At 42.0% G+C, this 21212-nt stretch overlaps 1 protein-coding gene across 1 annotated transcript in view; it reads right to left on the bottom strand.

Moving 5' to 3' along the window:
• Window positions 1-20510, bottom strand: part of LOC308679182 (acid-sensing ion channel 2) — a gene marked incomplete at both ends in the record, with an annotated part of 684458 nt that extends 663948 nt beyond the window's left edge. The window contains one exon of the mRNA XM_081346523.1: window positions 19929-20510. Coding sequence (XP_081202649.1) covers window positions 19929-20510 — 582 coding nt within the window. The remainder of the gene's footprint in view (window positions 1-19928) is intronic.
• Between the last annotated feature and the right edge of the window lie 702 nt (window positions 20511-21212).

Genomic DNA, 21212 nt, shown 5'->3' with positions numbered 1-21212 from the left:
GAAGTTGATGCCGGCCGCAGGTGCTGCCATAGGTAATACGGCAGCAAGCCCAACTGAGCTCTAGGGCCACATCTCAGGAGGAGGGACTCACACCTGACTATCTGAACCATGGTGGCCTCCCGCGGACTTAGGGGAGCATAGGCTTTCATTTTGATAATATATAAATGATAAATTATATTATACCAAACCAATTACTAAGTTCATGCTTATTTCATTGCTGATTTAACCTGTTTTCTATTTTTTGCATAACCTAGCCTATTGTATTGTCAGCCCCACATAACTGGCAAAATTAAGGATATAAGAATAAGACATATTTAATACTAACTTGGGGTAAAAATAAACAGTTGAAAAATGTAAAAGGAGTTTCCCAACTTCAATAATAATGATTTCTTAAGGTAGAATATCTTTGAAAGGCTTTTTCCCAGACCTCTCAGCAGATGGACTGACCTGCCTATTCTTAGATATCTTTCATTTGGCTCTTCCTCAACTCTCATTGCATCCAAACGGGCTGGATTCACACAATACAAACATTCATAATAAAATGGATTAACTTAGTTCTTCAAATGACTCGTTAAAAGGGTTGTGTAAAACTAGCCTACAAATCATAACTATATTTTCTCCTTATATTCCATTAAGAGATGGCAGTCCACACCTTACGACTCACGTGCAAATAGCACCTGTCCTTCAGATTGACACCTTCAAGGACAAGCTACATTTGTTGCTACTGCTGCCAGGAATAGTGACTATAAAATATTCATAAGAACCAGCTCTACTCCTCAGTCAATTCTGCAGGCAGGATTGACCCAGAAAACAGACAATAATTTCATCCTTATCTCAGCCTATTAACAACATATACTTCCTTTTCCAGTACAATACCAAGATTTGATCTCCAGGAGATCTTTACAAAAACCACCACAACCATTTCTTGCATCTACAACATCATTATTTTGGCATATAGCACCATAAGGAAAGTTTAGAATGAACCATGTCAACTTCTTAATAAATTCAGGTTCTGCTGGCAGATTGTTACCATAGATTCCGGCGTATAAGACTACTTTTTAACCCATGAAAATCTTCTCAAAAGTCAGGGGTCGTCTTATACGCCGGGTGCTGAAACTTTAGGGACAGGGCTGGCTGGAAAACCTGGAGCGGATCTTCCATTTAGTCTGCGCAGGGAAAGCGGGACCAATTGGAGTAGAAGCTGCAGTCTGTGATTTTTTACAGGCTGGGGTCTGGGCTTTTTTCCTTCTAAAGTTGAAGAGCAGCTGTAGGCAGGTGGGGAATGCAAGAGCAATTTGAAAGGCAGGTGGGGAATGCGTAGCAGAGCAGCAGCTTACCTCTAAGGACACATTTGACTCAGGAACTGGGCGGGCTGGCTGGAAAACCTGGAGCGGATCTCCCATTTGGTCTTTTTTTTTAATCCCATTTATATCCCACCCTTCTCCAAAGACTCAGGGCGGCTTACAATTTAAAGCACAAATCAATGTGCTTAGCAATAGCCTTCATTCTATGTATATGCCTGCCTATTAGAGCTTTCACACACACACCCCACAAGCAGCATTATTACAAAGTCAGCTTATTGCTCCCAACAATCTGAGTCCTCATTTTACCTACCTCGGAATGATGGAAGGCTGACTCAACCTTGAGCCTGATGGGATGTGAACCTGCACTAATTGCAGGCAGCTGGGGTTACTTAAGGCTCTGCGCAGGGAAAGCTTTAGAGTGAATTAGGAAAAGTGAAAAAGTGAATTAGGAAAATAGGAAAAGGGTTGCTGGAATTGGGTATGTGTAGTTTAACAAAGAGAAGGGTGAGGGGTGACACGATAGCAGTGATCTAATATCTCAGGGGCTGCCACAAAGAAGAGGGAGCCAAGCTATTCTCCAATGCACCTGAAAGCAGGACAAGAAGCAATGGATGGAAACTAGTCAAGGAGAGAAGCAACCTAGAACTAAGGAGAAACTTCCTGACAGTTAGAACAATTAACCAGTGGAACAACCTGCCTCCAGAAGTGGTGAATGCTCCAACACTGGAAGTTTTTAAGAAGAGACTGGACAGCCATTTGTCTGAAATGGTATAGGGTTTCCTGCCTTAGCAGGGGGTTGGACTAGATGACCTCCAAGGTCCCTTCCAACAACAACAACAACAACTACTACTACTACTACTACTACTACTTATTATTATTATTATTATTATTATTATTATTATTATTATTATTATTATTATTATTAAGTTTAATCCACTTGCACTGTTTTATGTTTACATGTTTGATGACAAACAGCCTTATGTTTATAAGTGACAGTTTTCCTACTAAGTACCTGCATGTCATAAGCATTTGAATTAAAATTACCATATTAAAATCAAATCTGATGTTTTTTAATTTTTATTTGGTGTGCGTTGGAAGAGGGGTAGTCTTATATGGCGAGTATAGCCCAAACCCTATAATTTAACAGGAAATGTAGGGGGTCGTCTTATACGCCCAGTCGTCTTATACGCCAGAAAATACGGTAATTTCATATTACCATAAACTGAATCCAATTTGTATTCATCAGGTTTGTACTCTGCCTTTCTTCCAAGAAACTTGGGACTGACCCATTCTTACCCTCAAAGCAATCATACAAGGTAAATTAGGCTTGATAAGATATGATTATTGCTCCAAATGCCTCTAATAAGTCACTGTACAGTTAAACATTCTCTTGAGAAACCTATATGTGGGCCAAGAAGCAACAGTGAGAACTGGACACGGAACCACTCATTGGTTCAAAATTGGGAAAGGAGTCTGGCAAGGCTGTATACTGTTGCCCTGCCTATTTAACTTATATGCAGACCACATCATGAGGAAGGCAGGGTTAGAGGAATCAAAAGTTGGAATTAAGATTGCCAGAAGAAATATCAACAACCTAAGATATGCAGATGATACCACTCTAATGGCAGAAAGTTAAGAAGAACTAAAGAGCCTTTTGTTGCGGTGTTGTTTCTTTTCACCACAGAAAAGAAAGAAAGTATTTTTTTATCTGAAACAACATAAAATGACATTGTTTGTTTACAAGAGACACATATTGCATTAAAAGACCAAAAGTATCTGATTAATTCCCGATTGGGAACACATTTTGCATCCTTTGCTCCTGACAAGAAGGCTGGAGTGTATTTAAGAAAAGACTTTTCGGCAAGATTGATTGAATCGGATAAACAAGGGAGATATGTTAGTATTGAATTAATACTACAAGGAAAGAATTCTTCTTATCGGATTATATGCTCCAAATCAACAACAGCAAAAATTCTTTAAATTTTTACATCAGAGACTAATCGAACTGGATTATAAATCTGTTATTATGATGGGGGACTGGAATGGAGTTTTGGTGCCATCTGAAGACAAGAAGGGATCCTCTAAAAACTTTTTTAATTCGAAATTGCCTAAAGCTTTTTTTGATTTGAAGGAAGATTTGGAATTAAGAGATGTATGGCGGGAAAGGAATATGAGACACAGAGATTTTACTTTTTTTTCGGATAGACATAAATCTTTCTCCAGGATTGACTTTATTTTGATTACTACTGATCTTTTTTCTTCTGTTAAGAACGTTAAGATTTTTCCTAGGACAATGTCTGACCATAGTCCTGTTTGGTTGGAGTTTTTTGCTGAAGATGCTAGTAGAAGATCCTGGAGGTTGAATGAGAACTTATTTACAAATGACTTGTTCTTGCAGAAATGTAGAGAACGTATGAAAGAATTTTTTGTTACAAATATGCATAAAGGTACCGTATATACTTGAGTATAAGCCGACTCGAGTATAAGCCGAGACCCCCAATTTCACCCCCAAAAACTGGAAAAAGTTATTGACTCGAGTATAAGCCGATCCGCCATTCTGCAAGCCTCTGCCGCCAGCAGAGGCTCGATCCGCCATTTTGCAAGCCTGAATACACAGGAATACCCTGTGTGGCCGCGGCTCTCGGGGAAGCCCTGGCTGTCCGCTTCCTCGCTCCACACTGCCATTCGGGGCCCGCGCGTTCCCCGGGAAAATCGCGGCGCCCAGCAGGCGAGGAAACACGCCCGCTCCAGTCGCCCCCCCTTCCCTCAGGAGACGCGAAGCAAGTGACCGCCCGGAGCTTACCGAGGACTTGCGCGCGGCCGAGGCTTCGGTGCTTCCAGGATCGCGCGCACCTCCCCAAACCTCCCCAAACGTCGGCAGGTCTCCGTTCCTCCTGCCGACCTTTGGGGAGGTTTGGGCGCCTCCCCAAACCTCCCCAAACCTCGGCAGGTCTCCGTTCCTCCTGCCGACCTTTGGGGAGGTTTGGGCGCCTCCCCAAACCTCCCCAAACCTCGGCAGGTCTCCGTTCCTCCTGCCGACCTTTGGGGAGGTTTGGGCGCCTCCCCAAACCTCCCCAAACCTCGGCAGGTCTCCGTTCCTCCTGCCGACCTTTGGGGAGGTTTGGGCGCCTCCCCAAACCTCCCCAAACCTCGGCAGGTCTCCGTTCCTCCTGCCGACCTTTGGGGAGGTTTGGGCGCCTCCCCAAACCTCTGCAGGTCTCCGTTCCTCCGCGCAGACCTGCCGACCTTTGGGGAGGTTTGGGCGCCTCCCCAAACCTCGGCAGGTCTCCGTTCCTCCTGCCAACCTTTGGGGAGGTTTGGGCGCCTCCCCAAACCTCCCCAAACCTCGGCAGGTCTCCGTTCCTCCTGCCGACCTTTGGGGAGGTTTGGGCGCCTCCCCAAACCTCCCCAAACCTCGGCAGGTCTCCGTTCCTCCTGCCGACCTTTGGGGAGGTTTGGGCGCCTCCCCAAACCTCCCCAGGTCTCCGTTCCTCCGCGCAGACCTGCCGACCTTTGGGGAGGTTTGGGCGCCTCCCCAAACCTCGGCAGGTCTCCGTTCCTCCTGCCGACCTTTGGGGAGGTTTGGGCGCCTCCCCAAACCTCGGCAGGTCTCCGTTCCTCCTGCCGACCTTTGGGGAGGTTTGGGCGCCTCCCCAAACCTCCCCAAACCTCGGCAGGTCTCCGTTCCTCCTGCCGACCTTTGGGGAGGTTTGGGCGCCTCCCCAAACCTCGGCAGGTCTCCGTTCCTCCTGCCGACCTTTGGGGAGGTTTGGGCGCCTCCCCAAACCTCCCCAAACCTCTGCAGGTCTCCGTTCCTCCGCGCAGACCTGCCGACCTTTGGGGAGGTTTGGGCGCCTCCCCAAACCTCCCCAAACCTCGGCAGGTCTCCGTTCCTCCTGCCGACCTTTGGGGAGGTTTGGGCGCCTCCCCAAACCTCCCCAAACCTCGGCAGGTCTCCGTTCCTCCTGCCGACCTTTGGGGAGGTTTGGGCGCCTCCCCAAACCTCCCCAGGTCTCCATTCCTCCGCGCAGACCTGCCGACCTTTGGGGAGGTTTGGGCGCCTCCCCAAACCTCCCCAAACCTCGGCAGGTCTCCGTTCCTCCTGCCGACCTTTGGGGAGGTTTGGGCGCCTCCCCAAACCTCCCCAAACCTCGGCAGGTCTCCGTTCCTCCTGCCGACCTTTGGGGAGGTTTGGGCGCCTCCCCAAACCTCCCCAAACCTCGGCAGGTCTCCGTTCCTCCTGCCGACCTTTGGGGAGGTTTGGGCGCCTCCCCAAACCTCCCCAGGTCTCCGTTCCTCCGCGCAGACCTGCCGACCTTTGGGGAGGTTTGGGCGCCTCCCCAAACCTCGGCAGGTCTCCGTTCCTCCTGCCGACCTTTGGGGAGGTTTGGGCGCCTCCCCAAACCTCCCCAAACCTCGGCAGGTCTCCGTTCCTCCTGCCGACCTTTGGGGAGGTTTGGGCGCCTCCCCAAACCTCCCCAAACCTCGGCAGGTCTCCGTTCCTCCTGCCGACCTTTGGGGAGGTTTGGGCGCCTCCCCAAACCTCGGCAGGTCTCCGTTCCTCCGCGCAGACCTGCCGACCTTTGGGGAGGTTTGGGCGCCTCCCCAAACCTCGGCAGGTCTCCGTTCCTCCTGCCGACCTTTGGGGAGGTTTGGGCGCCTCCCCAAACCTCCCCAAACCTCGGCAGGTCTCCGTTCCTCCTGCCGACCTTTGGGGAGGTCGGCAGGAGGAACGGAGACCTGCCGAGGTTTGGGGAGGTTTGGGGAGGCGCCCAAACCTCCCCAAACGTCGGCAGGAGGAACGGAGACCTGCCGAGGTTTGGGGAGGTTTGGGGAGGCGCCCAAACCTCCCCAAAGGTCGGCAGGTCTGCGCGGAGGAACGGAGACCTGCCGAGGTTTGGGGAGGCGCCCAAACCTCCCCAAAGGTCGGCAGGAGGAACGGAGACCTGCCGAGGTTTGGGGAGGTTTGGGGAGGCGCCCAAACCTCCCCAAAGGTCGGCAGGAGGAACGGAGACCTGCCGAGGTTTGGGGAGGTTTGGGGAGGCGCCCAAACCTCCCCAAAGGTCGGCAGGAGGAACGGAGACCTGCCGAGGTTTGGGGAGGCGCCCAAACCTCCCCAAAGGTCGGCAGGTCTGCGCGGAGGAACGGAGACCTGCAGAGGTTTGGGGAGGCGCCCAAACCTCCCCAAACGTCGGCAGGTCTGCGCGGAGGAACGGAGACCTGCCGAGGTTTGGGGAGGTTTGGGGAGGCGCCCAAACCTCCCCAAACAGGAACGGAGACCTGCCGAGGTTTGGGGACGTTTGGGGAGGCGCCCAAACCTCCCCAAACGTCGGCAGGTCTGCGCGGAGGAACGGAGACCTGCCGAGGTTTGGGGAGGCGCCCAAACCTCCCCAAACGTCGGCAGGAGGAACGGAGACCTGCCGAGGTTTGGGGAGGTTTGGGGAGGCGCCCAAACCTCCCCAAACGTCGGCAGGTCTGCGCGGAGGAACGGAGACCTGCCGAGGTTTGGGGAGGTTTGGGGAGGCGCCCAAACCTCCCCAAAGGTCGGCAGGAGGAACGGAGACCTGCCGAGGTTTGGGGAGGCGCCCAAACCTCCCCAAAGGTCGGCAGGAGGAACGGAGACCTGCCGAGGTTTGGGGAGGTTTGGGGAGGCGCCCAAACCTCCCCAAAGGTTGGCAGGAGGAACGGAGACCTGCCGAGGTTTGGGGAGGCGCCCAAACCTCCCCAAAGGTCGGCAGGAAGAACGGAGACCTGCCGAGGTTTGGGGAGGTTTGGGGAGGCGCCCAAACCTCCCCAAACGTCGGCAGGTCTGCGCGGAGGAACGGAGACCTGCCGAGGTTTGGGGAGGCGCCCAAACCTCCCCAAACGTCGGCAGGTCTCCGTTCCTCCGCGCCCTGCCTGCCTGCTTCTTTCCGCTGCGGAAAGAAGCAGGCAGGCAAGGCGCGGAGGTCCGGAGACCTGCCGACGTTTGGGGAGGTTTGGGGAGGTGCGCGCGCACCTCCCCAAACCTCCCCAAACTTCGGCAGGTCTCCGGATGGCGGTGGCTTGGGAGAGGTGCGCGCGATCCCGGAAGCACCAAAGCCTCGGCCGCGCACAAGTCCTCGGTAAGTTTTTTTGTTGACTGGAGTATAAGCCGAAGTGGAATTTTTCAGCCCAAAAAGTGGGCTGAAAAATTCGGCTTATACTCAAGTATATACGGTACCTTGATGGAAATGGTTTGGGATGCTAGTAAAGCTTATATGAGAGGGGTTTTTATTTATATGAATAATGCTTACAGGCGTAAGCAAATGCAAAAACGTTTAGATATCGAGGAAGAGATTAAAGCTAAGGAGAAAAAGCTTATTTTGAATCCATTGGATAATAATTTAAGGATCTCAATACATTTATTGAAAGAACAATTTAATATGCTAGTGGCTGATCAAATAGCAATTAATTTGCACTATGCTAAACAATACTTTTTGTAACGCTAATAAGCCTGGTAGATGGTTGGCTTATCAATTAAGGAAGAAACAGAAATCACGTACTATAGATAAAATAGAATATAAAGGAAAAGAAGTCTACCAACAAAATTTGATTAAGAGGAGTTTTTTAGATTTTTACTCGAAATTATATTCTAAAGAAAATATACAAGCTTTAGATATAGACAAGTATTTACAGGGAGCTCATTTTCCGAGACTCTCAAAAGAACAACAACTTGAGATGAATTGCCCAATTACATCAGAAGAAATTTCTTTAGCTATTAAACAGTTGAAATTGGGCAAGGCTCCGGGAACAGATGGATTAACAGCAATTTACTATAAAAAGTTGTTGCCTGAAATGATTGAACCCTTCAAGATTTTGTTTAATGAAATTCAGACTGGAGGTGCAGTTCCTCCATCATGGAGGACAGCTTTTGTATCATTGATTCCAAAAGAGGATCAAGACCTTACTCAACCTAAAAATTATAGACCTATATCGCTTTTAAATACAGATTATAAGATTTTTGCTAAAGTATTGGCTAATAGATTAATGCAAGTTTTGAAACAAATGATTCATAGTGATCAATCGGGATTTATATCTGGAAGGTATATGAAATATAATGTAACACAAATTGTAAACTTGCTTGAATACTTGGATAAGAACAACCAAGTCTCCGCAGCATTGATATTTTTGGATGCAGAGAAAGCCTTTGACCAATTGAATTGGCAATTTTTATTGAGAGTTGTTGAGGAGATGAATTTTGGAGAAGGTTTTTTACATGCTATTAAAGTTATATATCAACAACAAACTGCACAAATTATAGTTAATGGGGGACTAAATTAGAGATTTAAATTGTGCACTTATAAAGAGGATATATAATGTTTTAATTGAATTGGATTCGGAAACGGAATTGGTAAAAGACTGTATGATAAAGTGGGCACAAAATATTCAGGAACCAATTTCGTTGGACACTTGGGAGATAATTTGGGTCAGAAATGTTAAATTTACTCAGGCCCAAAACTTAAGAGAAAATTTTTATAAAATGTTTTATACTGTAGATGGCATCTGGATCCCAAGAAGTTGTCTAATATGTATCCTAATTTACAGTCTAAATGTTGGAGATGTGGTAGTTTAGAAGCTACCTATTTTCACATGTAGTGGACTTGTAGAAATATAAAAGCTTTTTGGATCAAAATTTGGTGGAACATTCAAAAGATTTTTAAGAGAAAGATAAAGTTTTCTCCGCAATTGTTTTTATTGGGTATTGTGGTAGATTGTGATGTTAAAGAAACTAATTTGATGTTGAATATGATAACAGCAGCACGGTTACTGGTGGGACAATATTGGAAGAAGGATAGTTTGCCTACTATAGAAGAATGGGTGTTTAAAGTTTCGAATCTTGCAGAAATGTCTAAGATTTCTGCTTATTTGAAAGATCATTCACAGGAAAGATATATTTCAGTTTGGAGGAGATGGATAGATTATATTCAGAACAAATATGGGACTAAAAAGTTCCATTTAGCTTATGAGTAGATTTTAGTGGGATATTGTTATTGGTACTTTGTTTTAGTTATGTTAAAGCACATTATGAATTTGGTTAATTGTATATTTGCATAATTTTTATTTAGAATATGATTATTATAACTATAATCCTGTATTTAGCTCTGGGAAGTGGGGGGGAAGTGGGCGGGTTTGGGGTGGGGGGATTTGGGGATATATTGTAAAACTTTGTTTTTGTAAAACTTTTTAATAAAAAAAAAGAAGGAGAGTGCAAAACTTGGGTTGAAACTTAACATTAAGAAAACCAAGATCATGGCATCCCGCCCTCTCAATTCTTGGCAAATATTGCTAAGCACATTGGTTTGTGCTTAAATTGTAAGCCGCCCTGAGTCTTCGGAGAAGGGCGGGATATAAATGGGATTAAAATAAAAAATAAAAAATAGATGGGGAAGAAATGGAGGTAGTGACAGATTTTATTTTCCTGGGCTCTAAGATCACTGCAGATGGGGACTGTAGCCAAGAAATTAAAAGACCCTTGCTCCTGGGGAGGAAAGCCATGGCAAATCTAGACAGCACACTAAAAAGCAGAGACATCACCCTGCCAACAAAAGTGTGTATAGTCAAGGCTATGGTCTTCCCAGTTGCAATGTATGGCAGTGAAAGCTGGACCATAAAAAAGGCTGAGCGACAAAGAATTGAGGCCTTTGAACTGTGGTGCTGGAGAAGACTCCTGCAAGTCCCTTGGACTGCAAGGCGATCAAACCGATCAGTCCTAGAGGAGATCAAACCTGACTGCTCTTTAGAAGGCCAGATCGTGAAGCTAAAACTCAAATACTTTGGCCACCTAATGAGAAGAAAGGACTCACTGGAGAAGAGCCTAATGCTGGGAAAGATTGAGAGCAATAGAAGAAGGGGATGACAGAGAATGAGGTGGCTGGATGGAGTCACTGAAGCAGTAGGCGTGAGCTTAAATGGACTCCAGAAGATGGTAGAGGACAGGAAGGCCTGAAGGAACGTTGTCCATAGGGTCGCGATGGGTTGGAGACGACTTTGCAGCTAACAACAACAACAACAGTTAAACATCAGAGTCTAAAATCTGCCTTAAAACTTGAGCTGTAACGTCAACCACTATTTGACTATGTTACTAATTGATAGGTACAAGTCTGACTGAAGTTTTTTAACTAATGAACATAAAATTTTAAATGCATTCTTCTTATATACAAATTATAATAGTAGAAAAAAATTAAAAGAGGTATTCTCATTTTCGTGACTCTTGTAGATCTGTTCAAAACACATATGACTTTCAAAAGTAGTCAGCAAGGAAATAGTAAACATTTACTGTGTGGTTTGTCCTAGCCAAGCAGAGAGAAAGAGGGAAAAAAGGTAAGATGTAACAAAAATAGTAGCTTGCCACTCTGGGCTCTGGCACTACCTTGAAGGTTCCAGTAAAATCAACCACCAATGTATTTCTCCCAAAGATTAATTCCAAGGGAACACCAATTTCCATAGGTTCTTGCAGCCTAAAAATTACCCTTTTGCTTCTGAACTATTTTTTTTCCTTTTGTGAACATTGAAATAAATATATTAATCAATGGAGAAAAGTTACAATTAATCTGATCCAAAATCCATATTAAGGCTTAAAGGAAATAATGGCTAAAACCTGGCAAGACTGAATGGCTTTGGGTACATGGAACTTCCAGATCTGGATCACAGCACAATTTCTGTTTGTACACCGGCTGTGGCCTTCCCTGGATCAGGAGTCCCTACATACAGACACTCAAGCCCTAGTCATCTCTTGTCTGGATTATTGCAACGTGGTTTACATAGGGCTACGCTTGAAGTGTGTTCAGAAGCTTCAAATGGTACAAAGTGCACAAGCATGAGCAGTCTTTGGGGCCCATAGAATGACCCATGTTACACCACTGCTTCACAAACTGGCTGCCAGTTTGCTGTTGTGTACAATTCAAGGTGTTGGTTATGACTTTTAAAGCCTACTGTGGCATAGATGCTTACTTGAGGAACCATCTCATCCCATTAAGACAAGTTCATAGTACTTGTGCTGGCAGAGGCCTGCTGAGGGTGTATTTATGTTCATCAGGATGCAGGTAAAGCCTTACAAATGCAATAAAGTAAGATTTCTGATAATGTAATATGTGAATAAGCATCCCATTCAGAAGATTCTTCAATAAGAAGGCAAGGAAATTGAGGCATAGCCCCTCAGAGTCATTGTTTGAGATAAGCATCTATATCAATTAATTAATTAAATGGCAGAATGAATGGTAAACCAAGCCATCACACACACACTGTTTGTCACTTGCTTGACTTCAGTCATCTTTCTAGCTGGCACACTAGGTGATCCCCTTCACTACTGAAATTTGCCGACTGAGCCATTTCCCTTGAACCCAAGCTGTAGGCAAACATATCAATGGGCATATAACTTGTCTTGTTCCTCATAAGAAAAAAGTCCTTCTGACACCCATTGCTAGTTGGGATCTTTGTCTCTTCTATTCTTCTGTCTTCTTAAACTCTCTGACTCACAAGTAATCTTTTAACTTTCAAATTTTGCTTCCTTTCTCAATACTCCTGAGTAATTTATCTTGCTTTTCATTTTTATATCCTTTTTATCTCTTCAGGTTGCTTTACTAAATCGTACTAAGCACTTTTCTTTTCACTAGTCTTTATCTCTTTGGGTCAAGTCTGTTTGCATCAAGCAGAGTCCCTAGGGTCTGCATAGTTTTACACCCACATTTCCAAAATTTTATATATATTTTTTCAAACATTTATTTCTTTTTCCTTAGAATGACCTCCTCCCTAACTTCAGAAAGTCCCAAATCCTATTTCTTTGCACATTCTTTACACACACCACTTTCTCTGGACAGAATCTCTTTTTATTTCATCCTGTTATCTTCTCCTGTATTTCCATTATATCTAAAGCCTATTTCCTATATCCCAGTTGCAAACTTTGGACACCTCATTTTTTTAACAGCCAACTTATTTCTTTGCTTCCCAAAGGAATGCCCTATCAATTTTCACCACTTCACACTATTACTGTCCCTTGGTTATGGAAGCATTTTATGATGCTGATTGCAATACAAAGCCTAATCATAAGGTCTGCAGTTTAGAGGGCAGTTTTGAGATGGGAATTATATGATAAATGTATTAATTTCTGAGAGAGATTGCAGATCTCATATTAAACAAGATTTTTGGAACATGAAGACAAAGATGGCTTGGTCTCTTATTTCTGAAAATACAGCTATTGGCTGACTTCTACAAACAAGGTACTTTTTGCCATGTGATTGGTTCATGTTAAGTTGCCACCAAGCTATTCAGGGACATGTCCTTAATCACAAGTTTAGTGCCTGAGAATTTGCTATGGGAAACCCATTCTAAATCAGATCTAAGACATGGAAATCTCATTCTTGCTACACCCTCCAGCTATTGTTTCCAGCTAGAGGAATGTTTCCAAGTAGAAGGGATATAAACTAGGCTAGGTGACTCCAAGATTGCTATTTAGTGAAAAAAGTATGCATAATCAAATCACATTATTAACTTCACACCTGCTTCGACTCTTAATTCTATGTTTGAGTAAACTGGAACATCCAACTTGATGTATTCAATCTTTGCTGGTCTAACTATAAAACACACTTAAAATACAGACATGTATAAAACTCAATTTGCAGATTTGTTAAGTAGAAAGTTTTTATAAGCACAGGAGAGTTTTTCAAAATATATTTCAGCTCCATTGCATACTTAGGAGAGAAGGCAGTAAAAAGTTGTACAATGCAAGCCCTACTTCACGAATCTGGTTCTGAATATTGTTAATGCAATTGCACTTTTGATTTGTGCAGAATTTCCTGGAGATGGTACTTTTACTCCTTGGTACTGCTGTGTGCAAAGCTGCAAGAAAACAGTATGTAATATGCTCAGGAGAATGGCAACTTCTAACCACACTCATGTTTATTCATGTGCAATTCATCTTTGTTATTTTATGGGCACAGATTCATTTGTTATTCACGGAAACTGCATGAGCACTCTATGAGCATTCACTGATAGTTAATAGCCACTTAAGCTATGTCTGCTTCAGCCAGTCTTCATTTGAACTCTCCTAGCAGACACCACAAATGGCTTCATTTATTGATCATATGACTTCTTGGCAAAATGAAGCTATAGTATCTCAATCCTTTACATTAAATAAATAACTTATAACCTTGCCCTGAATCTGAAATTTGGATTGACAATGTTTTTTTTAATTAACTACTAGTTCTGTGTCTTTTAAGGAAACATACTGTATTAGGAAAAAGAATCTAATTCTGTAAACTTGCTACTACATTTCTTTGTTTTATATTCAATATTCTTTTTGTTTTGTAATTAACATTATTCAAAGATCTGAGCTTTTTAGTAATATATAAGAAGTAGATAACTAAAATGATTTTCCCCATTCAGAGGTAGTATATCATCCATTATTAGATTTCACAGTCTTACACAGTGGCTAAAACTATTCAGATCTAGCTATTATAAAAAATGGAATGTTAGAATCAGTGGAAGGTTGGCATTGAAATTGAAAAATTGAGTTTATTGAGATAACTTATCGAAGTGGCTTTCTGTTTTTGCTTTTATAGCACATTAATGTTAATTTGCATACAAAGCTACAGAGATGGAGTATTCATACAGATGATCAAAGTGGTAAAACTCATAAACATTTATTTTAAATGAATTGTGCTTTTGTTCCTAGTAAAACATCTTCAGTTGAATCTTTATTGAAAAGAAATAAAAGGTTATGGGAGAAAACTTTTCAGAATCTATAACTGAGTTGAGAATCTATAACTGAGTTGAGTGCAGAGCACATTCATTCAACAAGACAAAGATTAAATAAGTTTTAATTGTTTATGTTCATAGTAATTTAATTCTTCATTAGGGTCACTGACTAACGTGCCAGATAAAATATAGTACATTTTCAAGTAAGTGACAAAAATGTGCACATTGGAAAGAAAGAAAACAAAATGAGAGGGGAACCATAAAAATACTACCTTCACAATAAAAATCCAAGAAGCTTTCCAATAAATTAAATATATTCACAACACTGAAAAGCAGGCCACCCCCTATATCTGTCTCATCAGTGTCCTACTCCTACTCCTTGATACAATTGCTCAGGGCTTATCTAGCCTGTCACTTCAAGCAATATTTCAGCACATAAATAGAGAGATATACATAAACAGGGCATGTCAGCTCTTGTGGGATAGTCTTACAAGTGTTGATTCCAACACAATAGCGCTTTATCTTATATTGTAAAGCAGCCAATTTGCATGTGTTGGAAACCTGGAGACCTGGTGTAAATTAAACTGCCTTTTATTTTTGGTAATTTAAATACTATAATGATTTCAAATAGCTTTGCATAAATAAATCAAATTTGGCCTGCTGCACTGATTCGGAAGAATCAAGGTTATATTTTTAAAAGAAAGGGTTGATAATTGCATTAATTATAGCGATTAAAATAATTTTGTAAACCACTGTATTTGAGGTTGAACAAAATTAGATTTTTGAGAGCTCTTCATACGCGTATCTCAAAAAAGTTATTTTTTACTTAAGGTTCTTCAACTGAAGTATATTTTATATTCTAGCATTTATAATGGCATATCTGAAATTGTTCTTGGCTTTTTGGATACATAATAATGGAGATTCAAGCCTGAAATAATGTTCATATACTGCTAAGCTTGTAAGCCGCCCTGAGTCTTCGGAGAATGGCAGGATATAAATGGAATTAAAATAAATAAATAAATAAATAAATAAATAAATAAATAATAAACAATGTGTAAATATAATTCAAAATGGCTACTATTTTTTGCCATTTGTGTCCCCATTAACAACTCTTTCAAGAAATTAATTACAGCATCCTTGTTAGCTTTTCTTCTACCAATAATCATCACCAAGACTCAGAAGAGTAGATATGCTGTTCACTATTAGGGCTAAATCAGATATGGTTAATATGTTTGGATTAAGAGCAGAACTGGGATCAAATAATCAACGAACGAACTAAAAATCAATGTAATGTTTGAGAGCAGATACAGTTTGAAAAAATATTCTGACTCAAGATCAGAAAATAAAGGTTTGGCTAAATACCTCTAAGTAAAGGTTTTGAATTTATTTTTTTTTATTTATTTTTATTTCTGCTTTCTTTTATAGGCACTGGCTAGGAAACTAATGCCAAAGTTCCTCTGAAATATCCTGTCTTATTCATATATAACTGAAATGAAGCCTCAAATGAAGCATGTTTTTAAAAAAGATAAATGTATATTTATCCTCTATCATTTTGCCTCTTTTAATATCAACAATATCTAAAATTATTCAAAAGCCTTTGGAGGCAGGACTATCCTTTTCTCTTATTCAGTTATCATCATCGTAGCCCAATAGAGTAAGAACGAACTTGCTCCTTCTCCAAAACATATATCACATGGCTTTACAAATATCAGGAACAAAAAGCTTGCAAATGTTTTAGTAATCATTAAAGCTGTGCAAACTTCAAAAGAGTACTTCAACCCAATCAAAGTTTCAATTAAAGCATATCTCCAAAGCAGAGCATCAAACTGAAGTGGCTTTCCCCTTTGAAGCATCTGATTGGAGCTATTGCTCTGCTTCAGTCCAGATGCTAAAGTGAGATTCTGAAACCTACAGTAGTAGTTCCTTTCCACTGGACTGAAAAAAAAAACCTGGTAAAATCAGACTGGTTCACTTTAACATTTCAGTTCAAAGCAAAGTGATTCTATCTTCCACATAGAAATCAAATTTTATTTGTTTGTTTGCTGCCTGTCTCACCATACATGAGTTTAGACAATTTACAATATTATAAGCAATAAAAGCCTGGAAAATATATATTTCTAATAACAATAAAAATACAAAACATAATTAACGATGGAGAAGCAGGGAGCAAGATGCACAGGAGAGGGAGGTGGGATTTTCTATCAGCTTATCAACCGCCTCACACACACAACAACCCCCTCACATCTATAAGGGATCCCCGGCAGCCGTTGACAACCGTCAAAAGGCTGCCGCGGCATTCCCCCCCCCCACACACAAGCGGCTAGCGGCCGATTCTGACAGCTGTCAAACTACCGCGCATGCGCAGTACACTGACAGCTGTCAAACCGGCCGACTCTGACAGCTGTCAAACTGCCGCACATGCGCAGTACACTGACAGCTGTCAAACTTCAGAGAACCGTGCATGCGCAGCTCAGCCGGAGCTGTCAAAGCTGCCAGCTGGCCCCGGCAACAAGCCGCCACAGCCGCGCCTACCTTTAGTCGGTCTCTCTCTCATTGGGCGTCCTTGTTAGGCGGGAGAACCCCGTCTGTTTATTGGTTCTTGATGTTGTTGTTGATGTCCCTGTTCACTATAAATACGGGGGATTCCCGGCGTTGCATCGCCCGGGACCTCTGCCCAATAAACGCATTGTTTGGACCGTGCCTGCTGTCTCCTGTCGTCCCTCAAGACAATCCAGCTAAAGTGAGATTCTGAAACCTACAGTAGTAGTTCCTTTCCACTGGACTGAAAAAAAACCTGGTAAAATCAGACTGGTTCACTTTAACATTTCAGTTCAAAGCAAAGTGATTCTATCTTCCACATAGAAATCAAATTTTATTTGTTTGTTTGCTGCCTGTCTCACCACACATGAGTTTAGACAATTTACAATATTATAAGCAATAAAAGCCTGGAAAATATATATTTCTAATAACAATAAAAATACAAAACATAATTAACGATGGAGAAGCAGGGAGCAAGATGCACAGGAGAGGGAGGTGGGATCTTCTATTAGCTTATCAACCGCCTCTAGTGTGATAATCCCCTGTTGGGGCCACAAGTCAATTGGCAGAGCCAGGTCTTCAGGCTCTTGCGGAAGGCCAGGGGTGGGGGGGGAGGCAAGAGCAGATCTCATCTCGGGACAGGGGCAAGATATTCCAAGAACAGGAGTCACAGCAGAGAACCTGGACCCTCCCAGCCTTGACTGACAGGATCCACAGCATGCCTCCTCTGCCTGCATAGGTGGAACATGCCAGTCCCACCATGGTGAGATTGTTATGATGGTCAGGATTCAGGAGATGCCTTGAAGTAGAACAAAATTATCTGGTACAACCCTATAAATAAACATCTTATCCAAATAAATGGCAAATTGTAGGAAAGAAGAAATATTGATAAAGCTAACTCATGTTGCGTTATCATTTTATCTAACCAACTTGGTAATGTCCGTTATTTTGGCTGATATTTGTTATTTAAAATCTTACATTTTCAATCCTCTTATGTGAGGATGTATTTGATGACACCTGGAAATGAACTACTGAACAACAGATCTTTCCCTAAAGTTTCCTTTCCTGGTGGCAACTTTTATTCACTGAAAGCAACCCAAAATGTTTTATCCATCTAGGCCCTATATATTTGCTATCATGTTTTTGTGGGAAAACATCAAAACATGTATTTCTCCCCAACTTTTTCTCACTCTGCAGTTTTCAAGAAAATGCACCCAATTCCTCCACATTATTTTTGTTTTGTATGTTTTTAAGGTAGACATGGTTAAGAATATTGAAAATTTCACTTCTGATAATATATACATATGACAATAAACTTTCCATTTCTAGATCACAATATAGAATTTATTATTTTATATAAATTTGGAATATTATTCTTCAGTAAGGGTCCCTTAAATATTGTCTTGTCAATTAATATGACAGTAACCCAAAGTTTTCATCCTGATAGCTTGCTCTTAACATATAGCTACAATCCTGTCTAGATCATAACAGTGAATTTCCAAATATCAGAAAAATATAATATCCTCTTTCCATAACAAAACATCCATTGTCATCAATGCCTATGTTTATTTTTTAAAAATCACATAATTGATTCCAAAGCCAGGTACTATGGTGGAAAGTCTAAATTACATAAAAAAAGTCTAAATCTGAATCTAGCTGAACTATGCAACTTAAACACATAGTTGGGTTGCTTCGCAGCAGGCAGAGGCAATGTGCTTCATATACTGTACCAAGAAGAGCAAGAGTGGATGAATAGAGGAAGTCTATTTGAGAGAATAAAGCTTTTTAAAGTGTTGGTCCTACTAGCTTTATCAAAGCAAACTGTTTTCTGTCTCAACCTTCTAATAATGGACTCCTGTTTTGCATGTTATAACAAGTTGATACATATGAAATACCTTTACTGTATATATATTCTAAATTCTGTACTGTTATTAATTAAGGCTCAAACCATTAACATCCCCTTAATGTATGATGTAATTAAGACAAAGCTTTCTCTGGGAAAAACCACTTTCTTTCTGTCCAATGTCTTAATCTGACCCCTGCCATGAAAACAACGGATTGGTAAATAAAGAAATTTACATTTTTTTCAACTCTTGGTGACTTTTATGAGTCTGAGCAAAAAAAGAAATTAAAGTTTATTCCAACATTCACTGCCCGTCACCTTCACTTATTTAACTTCTCCAAGAAAGCCAGTGGACAAAATAATTAGTATAGAAAACATTTCTCTAATCTAGTGTCCTTTTGTATGTGTTGGGATCAATTTGGAAATTTGGATGACATAAATTGGGTAAAGAGTACCTTTCTTCTTTTTTCTTTTCTCTTTTTTGTCGCCTAAAAATAGTCATCTTGTTTTTCTGATCCTGATCCTGGCAACTAGCCATAGCTATGAAACAAGTCACTTCCTTTTTTAGTTCCAGGCCTAGATCTACTTAATTTCTACGTTTATGCATTATTTAGTTCCACCATTACTTCGAGGTTTGCTGGGGATGATGTATGAAGCAAGTCAACTGAAAAATATTGTATTTACTATGTTGTAGTAATCAAGATATTAAAATTTTATATTTATTCTCATACTTCATTCACACATTTGAAAGTCAACAATTGATGCTGCAATTATGAAATGATGAATACATATGGCCAATGAGAACTTAAACAATACAAATCCTACCATCTACATCTTCATCTTGTTGCCCACTACTCAACATTTAGAAGAAATGAAATAGAACAGGTGAGTATATTTAGCATGGAACAGGCTCCATATTTCACTCCCTAATGCTCATAAAACTACACTTCTTCTAAACCACAAATCAGAGGTAGGTCACCAACGCTAAATTACTACCAAGAAACATTGTCCCCAAGCTATCCAATTACAGAATCTTGTGTAGAGATCTGGAAAAAACTTCATATGAAATGGGAAATAATTGTTACCAAGGGAGAAAGGAATACAAGGATCTAGGTTGTAAGTCATTGTCAACCAGTGGGGTATATATTAACCATATCAGCCAGAATTTCCTGTATATTATTATACTGCTTTGCTGCCAATCATCATTCAACAGCAAAATAAGCTAATTTCCTTGAGGAAATCAAAGTGTAATTGAATATTGTCATTCCTTTCATCTAGGGTCTGAACAGGCCAATAACTAGAGCTAGTTAAAATCTCTCAAGAAACAGTCCTTAATTCCTTAATTTGAGTCGACTTCCCATTTTAAATCTCCCAAATTTGCCACAATGATAGCAAGCATATTTCAGTTCAAAACTGCTATCTCACCAAGAGAAGCCAGGATAAATATAATTACCAATTCTAGGTACATCCCATTGTAACTGTAACCATTATTAAGGTAATAAGAGGATAAATCTGTTCCTTGTACTCACAGTTGTAAAATTCTTGTGGCTGCACTCCTGCCCCCGGAACTTGCAGTACAACAGCATCTCCTTCATGTCATGGCCCACACGCCCTAGGAACTCACTCATGCTGAAGACCTTGGCTCGATGGTGCTGGAAGTTGGTTTTCTCTTGCAATATGGCTAGGACTGTTGGGTCAGCAAGATGGGGATGAAGGATTTGTAAATTCACATCCAGCAAAGCTAGAAGGTCACCAGCATGGTACAGATCATTGGTGGTGAGACGGGAGAAGCGGAACCCATTAAAGTTGCAGATGGTGACAGCTGGAAAGACCAAGCTGTTAGCAACCAGCCCATCCACCTTGGTAATATGCTGATAAGAAAAGTAGTAAATCACTCGCTCAGAGCTCTCTACCAAGAGGAGGCCCAGGGAAGCTACAAACACTAGAGCCCATAGAGCCCGCCGCACAGTCATAGGTCCATAAACAAAGATATGGCGGATTCCATGTAGGGTTGAGGTGTTAGCAAAAATCTGGAGGCTGGAAGGCTGAAGGCTCCCTAGACTTCCCTCACTGGTGCTGTCCTTCAAATCCATGGAGAAAGAATTGGTCATAAAGATACCAATTCTATCCTCTGACTGCAGCCAGCTTCTTGTGTACTCCAGCCCTCACTCATGGGATGAAAGAAGCAGTAGAGTCAGAAAGCAGGCAAGATAGCTATGTGTGTGCGTTTCAGTAGCAGTTTCAGTAGCCTCCTGCGTGCTTCTCAGCAGCCTGGCAATGACAGGGGGAGGAGGGAAGTGTTTATTTAAAATCCATTGCAACTCTATTGCTTGATTTCCTTGCTGCGATAAGGAGGGCTGGTTTTATTTAGGGAGACACCAAGGTGATGTGGAATAGATGTGGGTGGGAAGGCAAGAATCAGCCAATAGAAACAAAGCCCTTCCTCCCTCTCTCTCTCTCTCTCTCACACACACACACACACATACACACACACACACAGACACACACTGAGAGAGAGAGAGAGAGAGAATGAGAGAATCTAGTGATGAAAGGTGTGTATGTGTTTGTATAAAGATGGGGTGGAATCTATGCAGCACGCAGTCCATCAGTTAACCAAATCGGAGCTTGCAATCCATCAGTTAATGTTTTATATTTAAAGAGCCTGCTGCATTTAACACAGCAACATACTGCAGAACAGAGCTGAGGCTCTTAAAGGATCAACGTACCCCCATCCCCCCTGATTTTCCAGGCTGTTGGATTCCAGCATCTTTTCCTGCTTTCTCATATCAGCCTGCATTCCCTTAACAGAAACC

This window comes from Vipera berus (genome assembly GCF_964194415.1).
Source record: "Vipera berus genome assembly, chromosome: Z".
Classification (NCBI taxonomy): Eukaryota; Metazoa; Chordata; class Lepidosauria; order Squamata; family Viperidae; genus Vipera; species Vipera berus.
Note: the sequence above shows the minus strand (reverse complement) of the source record. Positions and strands in the feature narration are given on the sequence as shown.